Source organism: Pimephales promelas, chromosome 23, assembly GCF_988280905.1.
Source record: "Pimephales promelas chromosome 23, fPimPro1.hap1.1, whole genome shotgun sequence".
NCBI lineage: Eukaryota > Metazoa > Chordata > Actinopteri > Cypriniformes > Leuciscidae > Pimephales > Pimephales promelas.
The window spans coordinates 5,788,264-5,814,177 of NC_142791.1; the positions used below are offsets into that span (position 1 = coordinate 5,788,264).

The window sequence follows — 25,914 nt, forward strand, 5'->3', positions numbered from 1 at the left end:
TGGTGTCCATGCGTGTGTGTATGTGTAATTGTAATTAATCATGTTTTTTGTTATGGTGGACATGTCATAATGAGATATAGCTTAAGATGGTCTCTTGTTGGTCTAAGCTGGTCATTAGTTGGTTCAAGCTGGTTATAACCAGTCAGTTGGTTAAACTGAAGATATTCCAGTTGATTTTTAGAAGGTCAACCACTTAATGCCTGACTCAGACCAGCTAGAAACACAGCTACCTGCTTAAACAGGATTGTTGGATACCCAGCAGCATCACTTCAGGTGTATGAAGGTGACTGTTTAATGGGCTGTCAAACCTTTATGACTAGACAGACAATGGAATCAAAATTAATATGAGAAATATGAACTTTTAAAGAACTTAAGAGGTAGTTAGTTTATGTTTCACTGAAGTTTTAGTGTTCAAAAGTTCGACAAGTTCTTTGTCAGACTTTTAAACCGACTTTGCACCTGAATTACCTCTGAAACCTGAAAAAATCCTTTTAGGTCTGGCTTACAGTGGCCTGACACTCTCTCTATTGTTAGACTGGGTCCTGTAATGTGATAATAGCGATCAGTGACCTTGATGGAGGAGAGCCAGTGCGCATCAGTCATTGGTATAGACTGAGCTTTAATGGTCGTGTCAGATCTGCACACTTGGCAATTGGAGAAAAAGCTGCAGAGATACAAAAACTGCAGTCCACACCTAAAACTCCCTGTAAACCTACCAGAAACACAACAAGTTTGTTTTTTTTGTTTTTTTTTTCACAGGCCAAGATTAATGAATACATGGATCAGTGCAGTGGCTTTGAATTGTGAGTATGCCACTTTTGGATGCACAAAATTATATTTGTGTATTTTGAAGTTAGCTGCTCCAAAAGTCAATTGCATGTTTATATTTGAATGTACTTCTACTTTATATTTTAGTATGGAAGACTGCGAGAAATTCGAGATCTCTGAAAATACTGTGAATCAAGGCACGGAGCAGATTCGTCCGGAATGTTTTGAGTTGCTTCGTGTTTTGGGTAAAGGAGGATATGGAAAGGTAAGCAAGAGTAGCAGTGTTTCCTCCCTGCTTGTGGTGTGTTTTGGACACATTATGTGTGCTGCAAAATTACACACTATACCCTTCAAATGTTTGGGGTCAGTAGGATTTTTTGAAAATATTCTTGTTTTTCTCTTAGCGATTTGTTCAAGAATCAAACATCACTATTAACTGTTTCTTGAAAGTGACTGAAGACTCAGCTACTCAACAAGTGATTTTGTGGCTCTTTGAATGCCACCACAAGGTGCCGTTCGCTTGCAGAACGCAAGATTCTGGAGGGCACATAGGTTTTGAAGTAGTGAGTTTAGGTTTGGGGGTGCAGAGGTCATCCTGTAGGCAAACATCAGTGCCTTGAATTTGCGAGCGGCTATTGGCAACCAGTTGCTAATTGATGAAAGCGACATGCTTCAGCTTGTTAAAGACCATTCTTGCGGCTGCATTCTGGATGGGTTGCAGAGGTTTGACAGTATATGCTGGAAAGCCTGCCGAGAGAGCATTACATAGAACAAGAGCTTAGACAAGGATTTGTGTTGCATGCAGGCTCCGATAGGAAGGACATGATCTTCCTAATGTTGTATAAGGCAAATCTTTTTTCTTTTTTTTTTTTTAAACCATGATCCATTAGAAAGGTTTTAAAAAAAGTATTTTTGAAATAATTTTTTGTAACATTATTAATTGACTTTACTGTCACTTTTGATCAATTTAATGCACTTTTGCTGAATAAAAGTATCAATTTCAGTATCAATAGACTTGACTATTGTAATTCTCTTTATATTTGGAATGAGTCAATCCAATAGTAGTTGTCTTCAGATGGTTCAGAATGCAGCAGCCAAACATTTGACTGGCACAAGGAAGTTTCCCCATTGCACTTGCTACCAGTTTGTTCCAGAATCGATTTTAAAATTCTTCTTTTTGTTTTTTAAAGCCATGAACGGATTAGCTCCAAACTATCGCTCTGATCATTTGATAAACTCCCTTTATAAACTCCCTTTATCATTTTTGCGATCGGTCTTGTGTTTTAGATATTGCTTAATGGCCAACTACTGTTGCTTTTATTGTGCTATATAAATAAAAGTTGATTGGTTGATTGAATTTCTTTAAAAACAAATCATACTGCCCCTAAACTTTGAATGATAGTCCTAGTCTACATAAGCACTGAGGTCTTTAATGCTGTTTTTGTTTGCAGATTTGGATTGCAGATCTAACCGACTTCTGAATTTTGTCTGTTAACTGTCCTCTTGTTTCAAAACAGGTTTTTCAAGTTCGCAAGGTATCTGGGGCAACTCCTGGGAAGATATTTGCCATGAAAGTATTGAAAAAGGTATGGCCTCGCATATTTTCCAATAATTACCATTAATTTACCTTTCCCTGAAAATCAGCATGGGTGTCCTCTTAAAAAATAATTACTAATTTCTCTCTCTAAAAAGTATCGAATTATTGCATTACTGATTACTTTCTAAATCCCATATCAACCTCAACCAGTTGAATTATACAAGGATAGATAGATAGATAGATAGATAGATAATTGTTAATTAATTGTTAATTGTTCTATACGATAATTAAAAGGATTGTTCACTTTGAAATTAATTTTTTATATGTTTTATCTTACCTCAAGGGCATCCAAGATTTAGGTGTCTTTGTTTCCACAGTATTTTCAATTTTGACATTTTTAGGTCAAACCGTTTGTCTATCAGTCATATAATGGAGGTCTATGGTCACCACCTCAAAGAGCATGCACAGAGAAGTCCAAATTAAACATGATTTAATGACTCATAATGTAAGTACACACTGATGACCTAAGACACAAAACCACTTCTCTTCTCTTTCACCATTATTTGACTGACAGACACAAACGGTTTGACCTAAAAATATCAAAATTGAAACTACTGCGGAAACAAAGACACCTACATCCCTTGAGGGTGACCTAACACTGAAGAGTAAACCGTATTATAAAGTTAGGCTGTTAAATGTCAGCAATTGAAGAGTGTGTGCCACTAACCCAGTATAACATCTGACAGGACAAGCAAGTTGGTTTTTCTATAATGTTAGAACAATGACATACAGCCTTACAACATCGCATCTGACAGCTAATATTGAATCAGGACAGTGCTTTTTTTTTTTCTCACTTACACTGCGTCTGACAGCTTTCATGCACATCTTTTAAAATAAGTCTTGCATCAGAACAAAGAATTACATTTGGATGCTGTTGTTTCTTTTATTACACACTCTGTGACCCACCGGTTGAGAAACATTGCTTGAAACCATTCTAGGATGGAAGAAGTGCAAAAGGTGTCTGTGTACCAAGGCCATGGGCGCAGTTTAATCTTTCTGAGACTGATGCTGCATTGTTCTCTGTGGTTTGCATGATTGAAATGCTTTGGATTCCATTCCCAAATTAGATTTGCACACATCTGTTTATTGCAAAAGCAGTAAAAGCATTAATGACACCAGCCTGATGAGTTCACAGCTGGGATTAGGGGAGTTGCGACCCTGAACCCTCCAGCGCCAAGATGTTCATGCACAGTGCTTAAGTGTGCTGCGGGTTTTGACTGTTTAAAAACACCACTATCCTTGATGGATTATTTTGCTTTTGTCTGGTTTAACAGGCCATGATTGCACGCAATGCAAAGGACACTGCTCATACCAAAGCAGAAAGGAGCATCCTAGAGGAAGTTAAGCATCCCTTCATTGTGGATCTCATATATGCCTTTCAGACGGGGGGCAAACTTTACCTCATTCTGGAGTACCTTAGCGGTGAGTTAAATATAGGTACTGGTGTTATAAATATTTATATTAGAAAAATTGTCTTGTAGGAAAATAGCATACATGTTTTTGGAGAATGTATCTGAATCAAGGTCATTTTTCTCTAACAGGTGGAGAGCTGTTCATGCAGCTGGAGAGGGAGGGGATCTTTTTGGAGGACACAGCCTGGTGAGTGAGGCTTTGTTATACAGTACTCTACACTTGAAGTGGATCAAACCCTCAAAGCTATACATGAATTTTGAACAATACCCGTTCTTGTCTTACGGCAACTTTGATCAACTTTTTTTGATCCACTTCAAATGTTGAGAGCTGTAGATCATTCATGGGTCTGCTATCTGGATGCAACACTTCTGTTGTGTATAAACATTGATCTCCTGTGGGAGGTTTCAAAAAGCATTGGCTTAACAGATATAGTTTGTACAGCTTGCCTGAATGTTGATTTGATTGTTTGTCAGAACAAATACACACACACACACACATATATATGTATATGTGTGTATATATATATATATATGTATGTATGTATGTGTGTCTGTGTGTGTGATGCGATCTGGGAAAACCCACCACATGGTGAAATTTGACATATTACAGGTGTTAAGAGCGAACTAAATTAAAGCTTTAGTTAACTGGAGATGTTTTATTTGTATTAGGTACATCCATTCATCAATGTTTCCAAAAGTGGTGGGTACAAAATGACTAATGACGAAATCGACGAAAATCGACACCTATGTACATTGGTGTTTTCAATACATGTGCTCTAAAAAGCACCGTAAAAGTTCCTTAAATGTGGTCTTTGTGGCTCCAGTACTTGCATTATATATTATAAATGTTATAAATTATATAGGATTTTAAACCCTAAATATAAAAATAACAGTGTAAAGGTTTAAAAAATAACATGATTGTGAGAAAATAATACTAATACATTTGGGGGGTTTACTATTTGTGTAACAAAAAATTCATTTATTAATTTCTAAAAAAAAATTATTTTTATTTATAAATGTAATTTTTCATTTACAAAATCTCCTTTTAGCTTTTACCTGGCAGAGATTTCCATGGCCTTGGGCCACCTTCACCAGAAAGGCATCATCTACAGAGACCTGAAGCCTGAGAACATCATGCTCAATTACAATGGTAATAAAACACACTCACTTCTGTCCTTTTTATCCCATACAGTCCTCAGGCTTGCACCACATCCTGTTCAATAAAGACTGTACTCCTATGGATTTGCTCATTTCATTCTCATCTCAGGTCATGTGAAGTTGACGGACTTCGGACTGTGTAAGGAGTCGATCCACGACGGTACCGTCACACACACCTTCTGTGGAACCATAGAGTACATGTATGTACAAACTCACATTTTCACCCACTTAAACATCATTTTTTATGCTTCTGTAACTTCTTTATGTAAAAGACCAGTGTAGTTAACTCATTGCTGAATATTGATTTTTTTAATATTATTTTAATATACTCATGGTTGTGAGGTCAACACAATAATAATGATTTCTGAGCAACCTGCTGTTGCATCTTAAGACTGGAATACACGAAATGACTTTTGCTCAGATTCTTGACCTGATTTGCAGATTTATGTGTCGACTGTAGTTGCCGAAAGTTTGTGCCAGTTTGTAAATTTTGGACAGTTGAAGTTGACAGATTTCACAGGAAGTCACGTCCATCCATGATGGGCACGGACACAGACGGTTTCCATCCAGTCAGAAGACATCAAAACATGTTTGATATTTTGAGCCAATTGTAGAATACATATCGTAGTGTTTTGATGCGTTGTACTGAAACCAAAGCTTTCCTCTATTTACCAGTTTTTCAATAAAATACAATACTAATACAAAAGTAAATTTACATAACACGCATAACACATTAGCCTCAATATTTGGCTCATCTTTGCACATAAAAAACTGAAGGAGGAGCCTCCCCAACCCCAAGAAAGTATCCAAATGCTCATTTTCCTTTATAGCTCAACACATAGAGTCGCTTCATCAACTGCTGCAGTCATCTCCTGCTCATCTGTGTTTCTGTGCAAGTTTATTGTGTTCGGGATGTTTTGAAAGTTATTGTTTTCAGTTATTGTATGATAGTAAGTTGGCGAGTGTATAATGTATTCCAGCCTTAAGTTTAAAAAATGCTTCAAATATCAAGAAAGCTTTGGGTTGTGGAAGTTTAACAACTTGAACTTTGAAATCTAATAGGGTCATGTTTTCCATGATGTGTCCTCTTTCAAAGTCCATCCGGTTCATAGAGGCCAGAGCCTCCATCAATCATGCCTTCTGAAGGCTTATTTGTGGCCTCTGGTGTCAGTTAAGGTCAAAGTAAAAAAGGCTGATTGGTGCGCTGGGCTTTTCTCTCTTCACTCATTCATTCACTTTGTCTCTGTCTTTGTTTCTCTTGTTCTATCCCTCTTTCAGGGCACCAGAAATTCTCATGAGAAGTGGCCATAACCGAGCAGTGGACTGGTGGAGTCTGGGAGCCCTGATGTATGACATGCTAACAGGAGCTGTGAGTGCCCCTTCTCACATCTCTTCTCTGCTATGTTGCTTCTTATTAAAGTTTCACATGAAGATGGGAACAAAATAGGTCCAATAGCTGTAGATTATATCATTTGATAAATATAGATTATGCTGTTCAATAAATGCTATATAAATTATGAGTATAACAGTAGAGGTGGTTGTCCCATGAATTTCCATGAACGTGTACTCGACAAATACAGCATTGTAGTCTATTAATAATTTTTAACCACCAATAATAGCAATACGCTCTGTGTTTTACTTTTGATAATAAACATTCTGTCCATTTTACTATGAAATTTACACAAACACTCTTTGATGAGGTGTGACAAATTGCTGTATATAGCGCTAGAAGGTATGTTGAAAGATACAGAACTGATACTTATATCTGGGATAATTGCTCAATCAGTGTTTCAACCATGGAAAGAATATCAATCAATAAAACAGCTTGTTAACAAAAATGTCATTATTACATGTACCTCAGTGTCCACAACTCGTTAGAAGTGAACTTACACGCAGTATGGACCCGTTCTGGCAAAATTAGTCACAATGAGCTAATTCCACAAATTAGTTATTGTTGTTTTTATATATAGTATTCGTATTTATATTTATATAGTATATATGGTATTTTTTATATAAAGTATTTCATGTTGCTGGCTTGTGTTAATCTGCTTTAAATGACTTTTTCACATCAGTCTACACTCCATACACCATAATTACAAAGCAATAAACTAATTTCTGACAACTTTGCAAATGTATTAAAAATAGACTACTGGAATAAATACATTGGATAAGTATTTGTCAAATCATCAACTCTAGTTTTCAGTTAATTCCAATAAAGACAGACCTTACATTTACTATTACATATTAATTAGGGCTGTCAAACGATTAATCGCGATTTATCGCATCCAAAATAAAAGTTTGTGTTTACATAATATATGTGGGTGCACTGTGTATAATTATTTTATATATAAATACACACACATGCTTGTATATATTTAAGAAATATTTTCATTTATATACTGTATATAGATGTATATATAATTTATATTAAATATAAGTATTTTATACATAAATAATATTTTTTTCTTAAATATACATGCATGTGTGTGTATTTATTTATATATATATATATATATATATATATATATATACATATATACACACAAAATAATTATACACGGTGCACCAACATATATTATAGAAATAGAAACTTATTGAAACGTGATTAATCGTTTGACAGCCCTAATATTAATAGACCCGAATGAGACTAATCTCTGTTGAGGTGTTCTATTGACAGAGCATTTTATCAATAATCCTGTTGAACTAGTTTATGGCCTCTTTAACAAATAGATAATGTTTTGACTGTGAACCCCAAAATAACATAGATGTAATCTTATACAAACAAATGTAGATCAACCCTCATGGCCAAAAGTAAATGGACACCTAAACGTGTTTGTTTAACCAGGAGTTGCTCCTCCTTGCTTCGACTTTTCTGGGAAGATTTTCTCCTAAATGTTGAACATACTTTCTTTCCATTCAGACAAATTTCAAAACTAAGTAATCATTATTGTGAAGATAAGTTTATCCTCTCTAACCTTTTGAACCTCTCACCTCCAGCCGCCATTCACCGCAGAGAATCGGAAAAAGACCATCGACAAAATCCTAAGGTGCAAACTGAACCTTCCACCTTACCTCACCCAGGAAGCACGGGACCTTCTGAAAAAGGTAGAGGTATAAGGTCACTTAGCTTTCACTGCAGTGTGGAATTCGGTCTTATTGCTCAATTGTGTGTGTGTGTGTGTGTGTGTGTGTGTGTGTTTCGCACCCAGCTGCTGAAGAGAAACGCATCAGTGAGGATAGGAGCTGGTCCTCGAGATGTTGTAGACATCCAGGTATTTGCCCTTCTGATGTGGTGAACACATTATCATAAAAGCAGGAAATGACACATACATATATAGTGGAGTTCTGTAGATTATAAAAAGAGATTTGTATTTTTTAGACCCACTCCTTCTTCAGACACGTAAACTGGGATGATCTCCTGGCTTGTAAAGTTGAACCTCCCTTCAAGCCTTTTTTGGTATGTGTGTCCTCTCTCTCTGTACAATCAAACTGTTGTGTATTTCTAGTTATTATCAGTATTATAGATCTCATTATGAAGCATCCTATAATAACTCATCATGGATCTCTCTCTCTCTCTCTGCAGCAATCAGCAGACGATGTTAGTCAGTTTGACTCAAAGTTCACTAGTCAGCCTCCCGTGGACAGTCCTGATGACTCGACGCTCAGTGAAAGCGCCAACCAAGTCTTCCTGGTCAGTTTGTGTTTTTTTTTGGGGGGGGGGGCTTTCTAAACTCTTTTAAATGTATATGTATATTATGTATATGTATATTATGATGTTCTGGTTTATGTCAAAGACATCTCAAACAATGTCATATTTGCTTTAAATATGTCATAACTGAGCGAAAGACACTTAATGACAGTTGTCACAAACATGCATAAAACTTCCTTTCATATTCATAAAATGTCATGTCATGATTATGAAGGTGTCATGTTAGTCTTATGCACACCCCTTCAAGTAAAGTGTTACCAGCCTTACTGAACAGTAGTGTAGATACATTCACTAATATTGTTATATGACCCAAGTATAAAAAAAAAACATGCGTTGTAAAAGATTCATTCATCACATTGTCGCATGAGCTACAGAGCTACATGGGTTGTAAAATACTAAACAGATTTTTTTTTATCATTAAACATAAAGATGTTCTTCAGACAAACAGAATGGTATGACTCAGCACTAAGGCCTTGTTGTACGTGACCGTAACCCAAACATAACACGAGACCAACGGAAGCCTCGAAATTTGTTTATACGCCCTTTGAATTGAATTACCATCAGCATGCTGTGTTGAGCACTCGAGAATGCATATGAGACTAATTTCTGACTCCGACCTACATTTGTGAGTGTGTGTGTGTGGTAAATTGGTTATTTTTGTAGACAAACTTACGAGAAGGGAATAATGTCTCTCATCTGGTCTGTATTATTACTGTTTAACAGTTTTTTTCCAGCTGTTAGTGTGTTTTTGCCTCATCATAATTGCACATCCTCTACACTCATCTATTTTTTTTTGTCTACCCAAACTATTTAATCTTTTCTCGGATGTTGTCTCTCCTCAGGGCTTTACGTATATAGCTCCATCTGTGCTCGAAAACATCAAGGAAAAGTTCACTTTCGAGCCAAAATCCCGTTCGCCTCGCAAGCTTCTGGGAAGCCCTAGAACACCACTGAGGTAATGTGTTTTTCTCATTCCACCGAGGTTTAAACAGTGTCTTGTTTTCATGATCTTGTAGGGCTGTGTGAGAAAATTCAATTATTTGAGTTCTTTATTTGACGAATTTTTAATTGATCTTTCACATGCTAGTTTCCTTCTCAAATGATTTTGAAAAGATACAAATGGCATGTTTTGCAAAACAATAACAACAAACAAATTGAATTAGTGAATCTAAAACAAACCGCATGACCGTTGTGGTCTAATTCACAAACGGATGACTCTTGTGACCTGGTCCTTTTAAAGGGTTAGATCACCCAAAAATGAAAATTCTTTCAGTAATTACTCACCCTCATGTTGTTCCAACCCCGTAAGACCTTCATTCATCTTCGGAACACAAATTAAGATATTTTTATTAAATCTGAGAGCTGGATCACTCCTCCATTGGCTTCTTAAGGGATTGAAACTTGCCGGCCCCAAAAAGTTATTAAAGACATTGTTAAAATAATGACTACAGTGGCTCAATCGTAAGTTTATCAAGCGATGCCCACAGAGAAAAAATTAAAGGATTAGTTCACTTTTTAAAAAACTTTTGCTGATAATTTACTCACCCCCATGTCATCCAAGATGTCCATGTCTTTCTTTCTTCAGTCGAAAAGCAATCAAGGTTTTTGATGAAAACATTCCAGGATTTTTCTCCATATAATGGACTTCAATGGGAACCAAACGGTTCAAAAGACAGTTTCAGTGCAAACTGTTCAAAGGGCTTTAAACAATTTCAGACGATGAATAAGGGTCTTATCAAGCGAAACGATCGCTCATTTAAAAAAAAATAAAGTTTAAGTTTTATTAGCTCAAATGATCGCCTTGCTCTGTTCTGTGATGTGCGTTCGTGACTCTCCTGTTCAAACTCGTTTATCAAAATAAACAAATCTTTTTTCGAGTCATTTGGTTCATTCAATGAACGAAAGGAACGAATTGACTTTTCAATTCAATATGAATTGAATTGATCATTTTGATGAACGAGTTCAAATAGGAGAGTCACACAGAAAAGAGCAAGGCGACTGTTTGAGCTTATAAAACTTAAACTTTGTTATTTTTTTTAAATGAGCGATCGTTTCGCTTGATAAGACCCTTTTTCATCGTCTGGAATCGTTTCAAACCCTTTGAAGCTGCACTGAAACTGTCTTTTGGACCTTGAACTGTTTGGTTACCAGTTTAAGTCCATTATATGGAGAAAAATCCTGGAACTTTAATTTCTTTTCAACTGAAGAAAGAAAGACATGAATATCTTGGATGACATGGGGGTGAGTAAATTATCAGCAAAGTTTGTTTCAAAAGTGAACTACTCCTTTAATAGTTGAATAAAGTCTTATTTTGGGGGGGTTTTGCACACAAAAAGTATTCTCGTCGCTTGATAAATTTAGGATTGAGCCACTGTAGTCACTTGGACTATTTTAACAATGTCTTTAAAAACTTTTCGGGGAACAAGTTTCAATCCCTTAAGAAGCCTATGGAGGAGTGATCCAGCTCTCAGATTTAATCAAAAATATCTTAATTTGTGTTCCGAAGATGAACGAATCGTTGGAACAACATGAGGGTGAGTCATTACTGACAGAATTTTCATTTTTGGGTGAACTAACCCTTTAGTGAACCTAAATGTTTCGATTCACAAACATTACTCTTCTGAAAATATTCTTTTTAGTTTATCTAAAACTTATAATGCAACTTGTCCAAACCATATTTTAAAGGAATTGTTCAAAATAAACTCAGAGATTAAATGACCATTTGAATCAGTATGACAAATCCTTTTATTGAATTAACCGTCTGAATCCATCAGAGTGTTCTTAAGTAAAAAAAAAATGATCTTGTAGGAAAGGGTATTGATTTAATTTATCTGAGTTTTAAGTGTAATTTGCTGACCAAAAATGAGAACCAAATCTAAGGTTGTGCATGCTGGAACATGTTATCTGGTCGTGTGTATGCTGGTTATGTGTTTGAAACTTTGCAAGAACAGAGATCAGTAACTCATGATCCCATACTTGCTTTTTCCAGCCCTGTGAAGGTTGATGGGGAAGACCGTTGGTCTCGAGGTCCACCCTTCCCAGAAGTGAGCAGAAACACGTCGTCTCTCCCGCCGCGCTCTGATCCGCCCATGGAGGTGTCTAATGTGGAGCAGATGGACAATAACAGCAGCATGGAGGTATCGGCCCCTCTTCCCATCAAAAAACCACTGGGATCCAATGCAGGGTCTGTAGTGAAACAAGCTCACCCAGTGGGCGGCAGGAGACCCAAGAATTTAAGAATGAAACTTTGATGAACGTCGTGAGTTTTTGCACTTTAGGAATTCTTAAATTACCCAAAGGCCTTTCTGCACCCAGTTAAACCCTTGCATACAAGCATGCAGAGCTTGTTCAGAACAAAGTGTGACCTCTCTCTTCTTGCACCGTAGTGAGTTGGTCTGCTGCTTGTAATGAAAGAGGAGACCATCTTGCACTTTAGGCAACTGTGAGCATGAATTTCTCACTTTTTCTTTATTATGCCATGCTCATGCAAAAAAGGAAGCAAGAATGCATATCTTCTGTTCTATATTTGAAGTTTAGTCTGAGAGACTGAGGTTGAGCTCCTCGTGATTAGTAATAATGTTTAAAGAGATAGTCTATCCAAACCTATTTGACTGAATTTCTTTCTTCTGTTGAACACAAAAGAAAAGAAGAAACTTTGTTGTTTCAAACCCTATTGACTTCCATTATATGAACAGTTCAAAATGTCTCGTTTCACAGACGAACAGAAAGTCATACAGGTTTTGAACAATGTGAGAGTGAGTAAATTATAAGAAAGTTTTCATTTCTGGGTGAACTATCCATTTGAAGTAAGAGAAGATCCAGGTCTACATTCCAGTGGGATCTGTTTATTTTGCGGTGTATTTGATTCTTAAAGGAGTAGTTCACTTTTAAAAAAAACTTTTGCTGATAATTTACTTGCCTCCATGTCATCCAAGATGTCCATGTCTTTCTTTCTTCAGTCGAAAAGAAATTAAGGTTTTTGATGAAAACATTCCAGGATTTTTCTCCATATAATGGACTTCATTGGGAACCAAATGGTTCATGGTCCAAAAGACCGTTTCAGTGCAAACTGTAAACTGTTCAAAGGGCTTTAAACCATTCCAGACGATGAATAAGGGTCTTATCAAGCGAAACGATCGCTCATTTAAAAGCTCAAGTTTAAGTTTCATAAGCTCAAATGGTCGCCTTGCTCTGTTCTGTGATGCGGGTTCGTGATTTTCCTGTTCAAACTCGTTTATCAAAATGAACAAATCTTTTTTCGTGTCATTTGGTTCATTCAACGAACGAAATGAACGAGTTGACTCGGGAAAAGATATGAACAGGAGAGTCATGAACGCGCATCACATAACAGCAAGGCGACCATTTGAGCTTATAAAACTTAAACTTTGTTGTTTTTTAAATGACCGATCGTTTCACTTGATAAGACCCTTATTCATCGTCTGGAATCGTTTAAAGCCCTTTGAACAGTTTGCAGTTTGCACTGAAACTGTCTTTTGGACCTTGAACCGTTTGGTTCCCAATGAAGTCCATTATATGGAGAAAAATCCTGAAATGTTTTCATCAAAAACCTTAATTTCTTTTCGACTGAAGAAAGAAAGACTTGGACATCTTGGATGACATGGGGGTGAGTAAATTATCAGCAAAAGTTTTTTTAAAAGTGAACTACTCCTTTAATGTATCAGTAGTTATTAGGACTACTAGAATCACAGATGTAGAACACTTCTGGAGAGACAGTTGTGTTTACCAACCAATGATAAACTATAAAGTTAAATATAAGCTGTTTTTTGCATTACTTTAAGACATCCTTCCCTTGTTTTGGTCTCTTCTTGATTTAAATTTAAAATTCATACAATCGAGTATGAATCTACCTGCGTTCTGGGTATCAAATCACTGTTTTTCTTTTGCACAGTATGCATTACCAAAGAGTAATAAAAATACGTAATTGCCAGATAACGCTAGATAATCTAGAGTACAAATTGTTCTTTCTAAGCCACATCCTTTTGTGAAAACAATTGGTGAAACATCCTTTTTCAGTTTTACATTTCACTTTAGTATTGAAGACGGCAAGACAACAATTATCAAATAGTTTCCTAAACTATTTTTTTTTCATGTTTCTTTCTAAATATGTGTTTTCATTTGTTGTAACCAATTTATTTTCCAAGTGCCATATAGTTTTTTTGTAAACTATGCAAATTATTTATTCTTAATAATCAAGAGTAAATACAAAAGATGAGCCCCCTTTATTTTTTATTTAGTACTTCTTTCTTTGGTGATCTTGGAGTCAAAATAATTGTATTATTATTAATCTTGGGGTCTTAAATATATTTTCAAGATGTGCAGTGTATTTAAATACACCAGATAAAGGGAAAACCACTGGATTATTTATTGTTCTGTTGACGTTTGATGAAATAAGCTTAGCTATACAGTATGTGGTTGAGGTGAAAGACAAATCTATATTCTAGTAAACCCAGAATGATGTAAGCATAATAAAATAGTTAATCCTTCAAAAAAAAAAAATCAGTATTCATTTCATTGCTGTATATATAGACATCGTTCTTCATGACTGTTGGTGCTCTTTCATTGTATTATAGTTCTTATAGATAAAATAAGTGTGTGGTCGATACGGAGTCTGCTTGTTAAGATTGTGCTGTATATAAGAAGGGGTCATTTATAGTGATTTCATGTATCTTGTTTCACAGGCATTCCGGTGCTCATAGTAGTTATCAATGAACGTCTGCGTCGAGGCTGTGTAACAGCATTAGAACCATTTCTGAATGACACATTTTTTCCCATGGGAATGTAAATGGGCTTGTTTTCTGCTTGAAAACATTGTTTTGTTGTGACATTGTAACACACTGATCGAATGTGTTGTTAGCCTCACATCCTCAAAGTAATTTCCGTCGTGTAGATTGTAATTGTGGTTGGACATTAGGAGGCCATTGCTCTGATTGAACTGTCTGGACTTTGCAGCAGATTCCATCAAGCCAATAACTGTCTGTACTCACTATGCACAGGAAGCATGATTGTGAATATCTTAAGCTTAACACAGTGCCTACTGATAAACAACAGCCTGCTGCGCCGTGGCACTAATGGGATAGTTCACTTTGAAATTAATTTTTGATATGTTTTAGCTTACCTCAAGGGCATCCAAGATGTAGTTGTCTTTGTTTCCACAGTATTTTCAATTTCGATATTTTTCGGTCAAACCGTTGTTGTCTCTCTGTCATACACCGGAGGTTAAGGGTTCCCTGGGTTCACCTCAAGGAGCATGTAGAGAGAAGTCCAAATTAAACATGATTGAATGACTCGTAAATGTAAGTACACACTGACGGCCTAAGACATGAAACGAGCGGTTTGTGTGAGAAAACGAACTGTATTTGTATTGTTTTTACCTCGTGTAATCACAGCCATTTCAAACTCGTATGACGGCACGGGCGCTTCGGTCTGCGCATGCGCCGGAAGTGATCGCTTGCGCGCCTACGTCACTCTTTGTTTATATAGAGATTTCGGAAGTTTTACCTTTCACTAAACATATTTAGATATACGGGAACTCGCAATGGAAGACGATTTCGGTATATCTAAATATATTTAGTAAAAGGTAAAACTTCCGAAATCTCCATGCAAATATTGAGTGACGTCACACGCAAGCGATCACTTCCGGCGTAACATTGAACTGATTCAGTTCGGTTTAACGTTAGTTGGACATTGCACAACTGATTCAGATCACTTAGACGGGACTGTGATTACACGAGGTAAAGACGATATAAATACTGTTCGTTTTCTCACACAAACCGCTCGTTTCGTGTCTTAGGCCATCAAAGTGTACTTACATTTACGAGTCATTAATTCATGTTTAATTTGGACTTCTCTGTGCATGCTCTTTGAGGTGGTGACCATAGACCTCCATTATATGACTGATAGACACGAACGGTTTGACTGAAAAATGTCAAAATTGAAAATACTGTGGAAACAAAGACACCTACATCTTGGATGCCCTTGAGGTAAGATAAACCATATCAAAAATTAATTTCAAAGTGAACTATCCCTTTAACAGCTCGTAATGCCCAATATGTGTGAAAGCCTCTTAACTGGTACTTTGACTATGGAAGCATCGCATAATGCCTTTGCATACACAAATATAGACCGCTTATTCAAACTATGCAATGCTAGCTGAGAGAGGGTCCTGTAATGTGGCGGAAATGGCTTTTGTGTGTCTCTTTTGAAAGTCTGATGAGTTGGATATTGACCATAAGCTCAGTCTTTATAATCACAAGATTCATGGTCTGGGTTTAAAAGCTTTCAAATTGTCTCCCACTGATTCTTACAATCATGTTGTAATATTAAGACACAACTTGGTGCTAAGCGTTCATTACTATATGTTGCTTATAAAAAATGTAACGTGTGCAATTGAGCTTAAGAAAGAGTTAAACTGAATCTCGGAAATGTGTGTACTTCATTAGGAACCAGGGTTGTGTAACCAATTTTGAAACTTCCTGGATTATAAAGTCACGAGATTTAGCATTTTAAATGCAAATGCTTGAAGTGTGGTTTATTAGAGTGGCACATTTTGGTTTTAAAAATGAATGGATTTAAAATACTGAATGACATGAAAACGAATCCCTGGAAATTCTACAGCATCAATAAAATTGAACGAGTGTTTAACAAGCAACCCTGGAATTTGATATTGCATTTACTCTGCAATTATTTCAATGACGCTTCTTAACAGTTTGAAAAGATTTATTTGGTCAATTATTGAAATATACTGGGAAAAAAAATACAATTGCATACTGTATAATGGTACTAAAATAGATGTTTTCTTCAACTCTTTGGTTTATTACACTAAGTGCAGCATCAGAAAAAATACCATGTATCTGTGACGGGCTTGAATTACAAATACATATAAGCATGTACAGTAATTGTACTTTTCAATCAGGAAAATATGTTGCTCATTTATTAAAATTACATGGTAACAAAATTCTAAAGCTACGTTGTTTGATAAATCAGCAGTCCATGTGCGTTTTGTAGTTTTGTAATTCAGATTATTACAAAACTAACCAGAATACTTCAAACCGAACACAAGTTTCAGAATTTTTTTAAAACTCCTTATAATTGGATTAATGTGTTTAAGACAAGTTCAGTTACAAAAACCACAGTCTCTGACAGGATCAAACCGGAGGAAAAAAACCCATTATCAATGAAAAATTAAGCCAAAATTGTTTTTAAAATACATTAATGAACATGAATTTCTCTCCACAAATACAATCAAAAAACTATTTGCCCGCTATATCGTCCAGCTTACACCCAGAAGGAAATAAGTAAAACCAGAGCTGGCATGCAAGAACACAAAGAGGAATATATATTATAAACATTAAAAAATAAGGGAGTTCAACATACAATAATAATAATACAAGAGCTGGTGAATGTACTAGTCATTCTGACAAGATTTATATATATATATAAACTTAAACCAGTGACTATTGCCTTATAACAAGTGCTGTTTGCTCGACTGAGATGTTTGAGAGGAACAATCCACGTTTTCTGTGAATCCACTGCTGGTCAACTGTTTCAACATGTCTCAACACTGTCTTCATGCTTTCAGTGAGCATCATGTTCAGTAGATTTGCAAATAAGCTGATGTTGCGCCATCTTTCCACTTATTCACCTTGTCTGTGATAACAGTGCGGCAGAGGGGACAGGTTCTCTCCTGGTTGAGCCACTGGGCTATACACTCGTCACAGAAGATATGCTGGACACAATCAAATGGGAAACAGTTTACATTTAAGTTATTGGCAGGAGGCTTACAAGAAAGTACATGCATTATGTGACATAGGCTGCATGTGAAACTGCATACTTCCCAACTATATAGTACTCTTAAAAACTGTATGTGGCAAAGGAAGAGTTCACAAAATTGTGAAGTGCATAAGACGGACACTTTATTATCCCATGAGACCACGGGAGAGAATTTGTGCACGTCTTGTACGTCTTGATTGCATTCATATTTGAAACATTGACATTCTGCTCAAGAAGCAGAACAGTTTAGTCTGTGAATGAAGTTAAGAGGTCAAACTCAAGGATTTCACTTCTCACCTGACACACGAGGACCCGGGGCTGCTTAAAATCAGCCTGACAGATCGGGCAAATGTCGCCTGCCTCTCGAACCTGAGCTGGACTGGCTGGAACGCCGTTCAACTTTAAAGACAGGTTACAAAGATTACAGATTACACAACTAATAGAAGAATTATGAGAGGAGCAAAAGCAAACTTTCGTACCTTAGAACTGAAAAAAGTCCGTAGTGTTTTTTGCAATGATCCTGAAAGTCCATACAGTGTCAAAAGCTAAAAAAAGAAATGTAATGAGATCAGACTGATGAATGTCTTCTAATACCATATTCATTTCTAATTGTGATGACTGTGCAAACCTTCATTATGAGGTAGAGCAAGGCTAGCAGGATTCCCAGAGTCAGGCCCACTGAGGTTTCCATCTCATCATAGCTGACCAGATAGCGGAACCAGAGTGGGACAGGAGCGATCACCTGGTACAGCTGACCCATCTCCTCTATGAGCATGTACCACTGACCCTATGGAAAGTAGGATGAAGCTGACATTCATTTTGATTCAGTGAAGAAAATTAAATCATAACGTTACAAATCACGCTCACTCTTTGCTGGTATGTCATGAGTGGAGTTGGGACGAGGAGAATAAGACACTTGAGCCCCATGAAGAAAAACTTGACGATGAAGTTAGTCACGCCAACGCTCCATAAAACCTCCCAGAAGTTTTGAGGATCTATCGTAGCGTTGGCAAATATGAGGCTGAGGAACACAAAAAGAGAGATCTACATGGTAAGTATTTGTCATTTAGTGGTCTTTTAGTTGATTATACAGTGTGCGGTCAAGTGAGTGTGACAATGTAAAGCACTAACCAGCGATAAAGTGACTGAGTGTGAAAGGTGTAGAACACGAGAAGACTGGAGGATGTGAGGAACACCAAGAGCCAGGCACAATGCAACTTCCTTCTTCGGTCCTTTACACAGGAGACACAAAACATCATGGTAAGTTTTTTTTTTTTTTTTTAAATAAGAGAGTCTTAAGTCTCTTATGCTCACTAACCCTGTATTTATTTGATCTAAAGTGTGTTAACAATATTATGAAATATTATTTGAATATATTTTAAAATAGTATTTATTCCTGTGATGGCAAAGCTGAATTTTTAGCATCATCACAATCTTGGCATTTATTATCAGTGTTGAAAACAGTTGTGCTGCTTAATAGTTTTGTGGAAACCGTGATGCTTTTTTTCAGGATATTCTGATGAATAGAAAGTTTAGAATGTATTTGAAATCGAAATTTACTGTCACTTTTGATCAATTTAATGCATCCCTGCTGAATTTTTTTTTTTAAATCTAAAAATTGAATGGTACATCCATTGCCATTGTGCATCATATTTCTATATTCACCATAACCACATGATTGTGAATGATTAAAAATAAAACGTATTAAGAAACAAATGATTATTATCAGGTGGTTTTGCACAACAAACTTGAATGACAAGAATGGTTTGACAAACTGAATAGACCTTCAAGCCAATAATTATCATAGTACAGTGAAAAACACCACAAAAGATTAACCTATGACCTTACTAGGGGAGTAACAGGTTGTGCTTTGTAACATATGAAATAATATGGTGGACTTACGTGGAAAAAAACTTGCGTTTGAATGCTTTTGTTGACGTACATAAAAGTGGTAAACAGACCCACTGCAACCGCCAGACCTACAGAAAGAAGATATTAAACAAGTGTGACAGGCATCATTTACACATAATAACCACTGCATCACCAGCTGTTCTCACCTAAGGCGTGTTGAATGACTAGCTTAGCAGAGAGAATAACTATGAAAGGAAGACTTTTCTTTAACCAGCGGAGGAGGTAGCGCAGGTCCGATAACGAACTGCTCGATTCTCCGGACTCCATGTCGGACTCCCCGCTTTCCGACTCGTGCTCGTGACTTTGTGTATGTCCGTGAGAATGGGAGTGGCCGTGACCCGCAGTTCTCACCCTCCGCGAAGTAGCCCCTCGTCCACTCGCAGACCCCGACGAGCTGCCGATGGGAACACGGACGTCGTCGCCTGCTTCCGGCCCGCTGGAACTCCCAGCCCCCGGCATTCGGGCGAGCAGCTCCGGCTGCAGGGTTAATGACAGGCCGTTCCTTTCCTGAGGGCTCGAATCAGGTTGCATCGGATCAGGTGAATCCCTCAATTTAAACGCTCTTCTGGTCTCGCTATTTGTTCCTCTGTTGAAAAATAAAGCAAAACAATATTAGAAGTCGCCAGACAGACAAAACATTAAAAACTCTATCCAAAAAAAAAATAGGTTAAGGTAAATATAATGTAAAAATACATTATTTCAAGCTTCATGTCGCCCGGAGAGGGTTTCTCACACTAGCAAGCGGCGAGTGTAGTGTAAACAACAATGAAGACACAGAAAATGTTAAACGGGGGGATATTGTGGTGGGTGGCAACAGGAAATCGCTGTAGCTCCGCTCTGGTCACACCGTCCAATCCGGGCGTTGTGTGGCAATGCAAAGGGTCGCGTTTTCCGTCGGCTTCGAAGAACAAGTAACTGCAATTTTTTTGTCAAAGTTACTTTAATAGGGCCAAAGCCATGAAAGAACAAAGACCCTCTTGTTTTTTCTTAGTTTTATTCTATAATATAATTATTCTTGAAAGTGACCTATGAAATCCTATGATATTCATAGGGTGTATCACACACCAGGAAAGGCCGATAGTTCACTTGCTTTGGTCCGAACCAAATACAATGATGTTTTTTTTTTTTTAAGTTTTAAGTTTTTGGGGGGGTGTGGTTCGCTTTCACACTGCCCTTTTTGCAAGTTGTATGCTTATTTTTGCAATGTATGCTATGCTAAGGTCATTCATTCATTGGACAGAAATTCTCAAGCAGGGATTGGGAAACCTAACAGAATTCATTTGGAACCGGACTGAGACCTCTTCAGTTGGGTCTCGGTACGTTTGGTCCGCACCTGAGTGCGATTGCTGTATTCACACCTGCCCAATAGATCTGCACCAACGTGGGGGAAACTACTTGAGTTCGATTCAATCGAACCAAACAAGACGTGAGTAGGCTAGCTATATACCCTAAATTTAGTCACAGTGGCACCAGATGTTGCAGTAAATGTGGCGTATTCAAACGACTTTGACATAATCCTTCGACAGTTTAAATGCATATTGCCCTAATACTCAACATGTTCAGTATTAGGATTTTTCTTCATAGATATTTTCATTATGTAGTTATTATAGTACTAATTTTGACATTTTAGAAAATATATTTTTTGTTAAATCTCGAGTATCTAAGTCATTTTAAGATAAAGACATGGCCGTAATGTACTTTAAATTGAACTGATATAAATGTGCAACAAAATTACAATGAGGTGGTTGTTTTGCAACAAGGTGGGCGTGTAGAGAAAATAAGTGAAAAAAGTAAACACACACCCACACACAAGTGGGAGACAGAGAGAGAATCACTTTTAGCTACGTTATGTTATGTTATGTTATGTTATGTTACGTTAGCAAAAGCCTCAACGTGATCACTAACGTTACCACTGTAAAATTGTAGCCACCCCCAACTTTTTGGCCCACCCAAAATGGATATTCTTGCTCTGCTTATAGTTCTGGACAGGACAGCAGTTTTGCTCTTCTCATGTTACGTACACAACTACACATCTGTTTAACTTACATGATTATCCAAGTGCATCATATCATAATATGAACTGAACTAAACAGCGGGGTTAGACAGGAAATATCCCATGACTCCATAAAATCAAAGACAATGTATTATCTCTAATGTTTATTAGGTTCGTGTTTTTTTCTTTCTATAATTGAAGCAAGAATTGTTTTTTTAGAGGTTTTAGATAAATACCTGTCATACTGCACGCGGAGTTTCATGACAAAGCACCGATCTCCATTCTAACATACAGCTTATGGTGGTGTTTAAATGATAAAAAAATAATAATAAATCCAAGAGATTGTAATCAAAACAGTTCATCGGCTAAAGGAGTTTAGTTTCAGCTTGACATTGTTCCGGGAGCCTTCTGGCCTGACCTACTAAACTGGAACCCGTGGCTCTGCTGGAAAGCAAAAGAAAAGTCCTGAAAAGGCTGCCCCGTGCTTTCAAAATAAAAGTCCCATTAGGAGTAGACCAAAAAATAAAATATTCTGTCTTAATTTAATCACCCTCATTCTTGTTTCAAATCCATTTAATTCTTTGAAACACAAAAGAAGATGTTACGTACAGAGTTAACAATGTCTCAATCACCCATACATTTTTTTCCCATAAAAAAGCTTTCACTGTATTCACTCCATTTTATAATATAATTACCTATTAATTGTTATTTAGGTGAAATTACTGAACTTAAATATACAAGTTTGATAAAAATCATCATTAAAAAAGAAAATTTCAAATGGCATTTAGAGGCTTTTGCATCTGAACCCTCAGCCCATTCTCACTCCCAAGGCGTCACCTAACTGACGCCTTGGGAAGCATTTGGACATGCTTCAATATCTGACGCTTTAGGCGCCCTTTAGCGTCAGTTAGATGACGCCCTAGGATCGCGTGTACCCTACCCCCACGCCACACCTAAACCTAACCGCGTCCTCTAACTGACGCTTTCCTTTAGCGTCAGTTAGATGACGCCATAGGATCGCGTCATGTAAATGACGCTAAAGGGCGCCTAAAACGTCAAATATTGAAGCATGGTCAAAGGTGACGCCTTGGGGTGAGAATGCGTTGGAACCCTTCATATATATATATATATATATATAAATAACTTTCAATAATGCAACAACAGACTGTTATTTTTCTATTATAAAATATGCTTTATTAAAACACTTTAATTAGCCCATGTCCAAGCATATGTTAAATGTTTGTTTAATAATATTACTTAACATTGTAAGTAAATTAAATGAGCATAACAAAAACATCCCAAATAAATACCTTTTCGTTACACAAATATGAATTTAATAAACCTTGCCCTAATTCCGTATACAAAAAGAAGACTTTAATGAGATTCTCATTATGTTTTCAACTTTTTGGTCAGTTCAATTTATGGATAAAAGGGATAAGATGGCAAATTATGTATTAAAAAATAAATTAAAATATTTAATACGAGATAGATGTTAATATTAATACTGACATTTAGATTTTATTTTCTACATGTGAAAAATGTCTACATTTTCTGGAAAAAAAGTTTATTATTGTTATATTAATATGCTGTTTTTCTGTTGTAGCATACAGTAATTCATTAAAAAAATATAATTTCAATATACACAAAATACTTGCATTTCTGAATGGAATTTTTCTAAAAACATTAAAATCATGTTAATTTCAATATTGTTCACATCTTCTGGCTAAAAACCCAGATTTAATGCATCTCAATAACACTTCTCAATGTAACCCAAATTAAAAAAATGAAGGTAAATTACATTAATTTAGATGGTAATCAACATTATGCCACAAATGCTGCGGACTGAGCTTGACTTGTATTGAAACAGGAATATTCTATCAAATGCTTGACCTGACCTCAAGACATTACTTCTGTGTTACAGGATAATTGGATGTCAATGTTGTTTGCAAGCTTTCTAGGTCCAATAGTCTTACCATATTGAATATGCAGGATTGGAATTCTAATAATTTTTTTTTTTTTTTTTTGAAAGAACCTCCCACCACCACAGTCTTGTTCAAATTCTGTCTAATTCTTCTGTTCATGCTGATAATATGTGTAAACTAAACAGTGAAATAAAAATAAAAAAATAATAGCAGTAAGCATTTTCAGTAGTGGTTTCAGACTTTTGGATTCCTCTACTATGAGATGTCTATGTTGTGTGTCTTCACACCAAGCACGATTACTATAATGAAAAATGATAAAGATATAGTTCTAAAACTTAAATATAAAAGAATAGCGGAGTCCACACAATAACCATAACAATAATGGCACAGATTAATAATAATGTTGGAATCACTTTCAGAATGATTTTTTTTCTGATGAAGAATAAAAACATTGGCATCCATCCCGCTTTTAAGAACTGGAGCATTTAAAGCGGTATGATAGTTTGCTGTTGTGGGCGCTAATATGGTTATCATTTAAAGTTATCTTTATATTGTTGTTGCTCTAAGTGTGAATGGGTGTTTATGGACTTAAAGGGGCCATTGATACCATTTTCAACTAAAAACGGGAAAAAATGTGTTTTGGGCGTTTATTTACTTAACAAAAGTGTTTTGGTGGCCTTAAAAAAGTGCAAGTTTTTGAAGAGTTAGAAGAAAGGATTCCGTTATTGTCTCCATCTAAACTACAAAAACGCAAATTTGAGAAATGGTGACATCAGTCACATTATGCATCTATAGGCGCGTAGTGTTTCTTTAAGTGACATCGCCGACGCCAACGACTGGCCTAGTGTTTTTAGTCGTTTTTGCAGATCCGTGTGAACGGGGATCGTTTTGACAACGTTGTCATCTGGGCGGCCAACTTTTCAAAAATCTGTTTTTGGTACATATTAGTCATTTAAATGTCAAGGTGAAGTTTGCTTCGCCTTCTTTTTCTGTTTCCTTTGTTCCCCATGTTCCCACTCATTTTGTTTTGGTAGCAACCCATTGTGTTCACCTGTTTCTCCAATAAGATTTATGAGGTAAAGCTGCGTAAAGCCAACTGCTAACATTGAGGAACCAACACATGACAATTACTTTGTGGAAGTCTTCATATCTGATTTTACAAAAAGGCAACATGTCACACAAAAGCTTTGGAATTTTCAATCGTTATTTTGATGCAACCATATCTCATTAGTAATGACACTGAGACACACATCTACACACAGTGATCAGTTGTCTAACCACCACCCACCCTCAGGAAGAATTTTCACAGACGCTGTGTCCAGACAAGAATATAATCATAAATTAAAAACTGGAACATCTCAGAACAGTTGCTTAAATCTAAATGTATTGGTCATTCTGTGTAACCGAGCATGTTCTAAGTTTTTCTCTGTGATATAATGCATTGAAATAAACAGTATAAGAGAGACTGAATCTAATTAGGTACGAATTATGATTCCCATAAACACTGATATCATGCTTCAGATAATCACACTCATCATGGAGTCAAACCTAAAACAGGGTTAATGAGGTTTGAGAGAGAGCAACACCCCTCTCCTTCACTACCATGTAATCATGTTGCTCGACGTGGAGGCTGAGAGTTGTCTGTCTGCAGTGAATACAGTAACTGCAGCTTATAGAGGTTAACTTGACACATAAATTACTAGCTGTCAGATATGAAAGGACATATCAAGAGCAGGATGTGGATATAGTGAGGAGCGACAGACAAACTCTTTCTCTCCTTTCCTACCAACTTATTGCAATAGAAACATATAATGAGAACATGTATTTTAATTTGAATGTACTGCATTTCTGTTCATAAATAATAGCCTCCTCTTAAAGGAGTAGTTCACTTTAAAACAAACAAACATTTGCTGATAATTTACTCCCCGCCATGTCATTCAAGATATCCATGTCTTTCTTTCTTCAGTCGAAAAGAAATTAAGGTTTTTGATGAAAACATTCCAGGATTTTTCTCCATATAATGGACTTCATTGGGAACCAAACGGTTCAAGTTCCAAAAGACAGTTTCAGTGCAAACTGCAAACTGTTCAAAGGTTTTTTTAATTATTTCAGACGATGAATAAGGGTCTTATCAAGCGAAACGATCGCTCATTTAATAAATAAATAACAAAGTTTAAGTTTTATAAGCTCAAATGGTCACCTTGCTCTGTTCTGTGATGCGCGTTTGTGACTCTCCTGTTCGAACTCATTCATCAAAATGAACGAATCTTTTTCCGAGTCATTTGGTTCATTCAACGAACGAAAAAGATTCGTTAATTTTGATTTTGATATTTATCGTCTGGAGTCATTTAAAGCCCTTTGAACAGTTTGCAGTTTGCACTGAAACGGTCTTTTGGACCTCGAACCGTTTGGTTACCAGTAAAGAAAATGGATGACATGGGGGTGAGTAAATTATCAGCAAAAGTTTTTTTTAAAAGTGAACTAATCCTTTAAAGGAATAGTTCACCCAAAATTGAAAATTCTGTCATGATTTATTCACCCTTAAGTTGTTCAAAACCTGCATGAATTTATTTTGTTTGATTAACACAAAATATGGTATTTTGAAGAATTTGGATAGCCAAACAGTTGATGGACCATATTGACTTCCATAGTAC

The 25,914-nt window shown here is 36.4% G+C and overlaps 2 protein-coding genes across 3 annotated transcripts in view; one reads left to right on the forward strand and one right to left on the reverse strand.

Moving 5' to 3' along the window:
* The window catches only part of rps6kb1a (ribosomal protein S6 kinase B1a), a 47,935-nt gene extending 33,478 nt beyond the window's left edge, over positions 1 to 14,457 (forward strand). For both annotated transcript variants that reach the window (XM_089126178.1, XM_039678059.2), the window contains 14 exons: positions 760 to 803; positions 916 to 1,033; positions 2,286 to 2,354; positions 3,640 to 3,787; positions 3,907 to 3,964; positions 4,827 to 4,927; positions 5,045 to 5,135; positions 6,214 to 6,304; positions 7,933 to 8,040; positions 8,145 to 8,207; positions 8,315 to 8,392; positions 8,519 to 8,626; positions 9,487 to 9,599; positions 11,634 to 14,457. In XM_089126178.1, the coding sequence (XP_088982304.1) occupies positions 760 to 803; positions 916 to 1,033; positions 2,286 to 2,354; positions 3,640 to 3,787; positions 3,907 to 3,964; positions 4,827 to 4,927; positions 5,045 to 5,135; positions 6,214 to 6,304; positions 7,933 to 8,040; positions 8,145 to 8,207; positions 8,315 to 8,392; positions 8,519 to 8,626; positions 9,487 to 9,599; positions 11,634 to 11,895 (1,452 nt within the window). In that variant the 3' untranslated portion in view covers positions 11,896 to 14,457. The remainder of the gene's footprint in view (positions 1 to 759; positions 804 to 915; positions 1,034 to 2,285; positions 2,355 to 3,639; positions 3,788 to 3,906; positions 3,965 to 4,826; positions 4,928 to 5,044; positions 5,136 to 6,213; positions 6,305 to 7,932; positions 8,041 to 8,144; positions 8,208 to 8,314; positions 8,393 to 8,518; positions 8,627 to 9,486; positions 9,600 to 11,633) is intronic.
* A 2,133-nt stretch (positions 14,458 to 16,590) lies between these two features.
* On the reverse strand, positions 16,591 to 21,792 carry rnft1 (ring finger protein, transmembrane 1). Its single transcript, XM_039677428.2, has 9 exons — positions 21,575 to 21,792; positions 19,492 to 19,931; positions 19,337 to 19,413; positions 18,566 to 18,666; positions 18,302 to 18,455; positions 18,063 to 18,221; positions 17,914 to 17,979; positions 17,732 to 17,833; positions 16,591 to 17,390 (listed from the first exon to the last, which is right to left on the reverse strand). The coding sequence occupies exons 1-9, from the start codon at positions 21,598 to 21,600 to the stop codon at positions 17,256 to 17,258; spliced, it is 1,260 nt and encodes a 419-aa protein (XP_039533362.1). The 5' UTR covers positions 21,601 to 21,792; the 3' UTR covers positions 16,591 to 17,255.
* Positions 21,793 to 25,914: the final 4,122 nt, after the last annotated feature.

Bases quoted from the DNA above. Each gene is read 5' to 3' on its own strand.
- rnft1 (XM_039677428.2), bottom strand. From the start codon at position 21,600: ATGAAACTCCGCGTGCAGTATGACAG. The intron at 18,222-18,301 runs GTGAGCGTGATT...TACTTTCCATAG, and splicing joins TCATGACATACCAGCAAAGA to GGTCAGTGGTACATGCTCAT. The intron at 17,834-17,913 runs GTACGAAAGTTT...CTGTCTTTAAAG, and splicing joins GGACTTTTTTCAGTTCTAAG to TTGAACGGCGTTCCAGCCAG.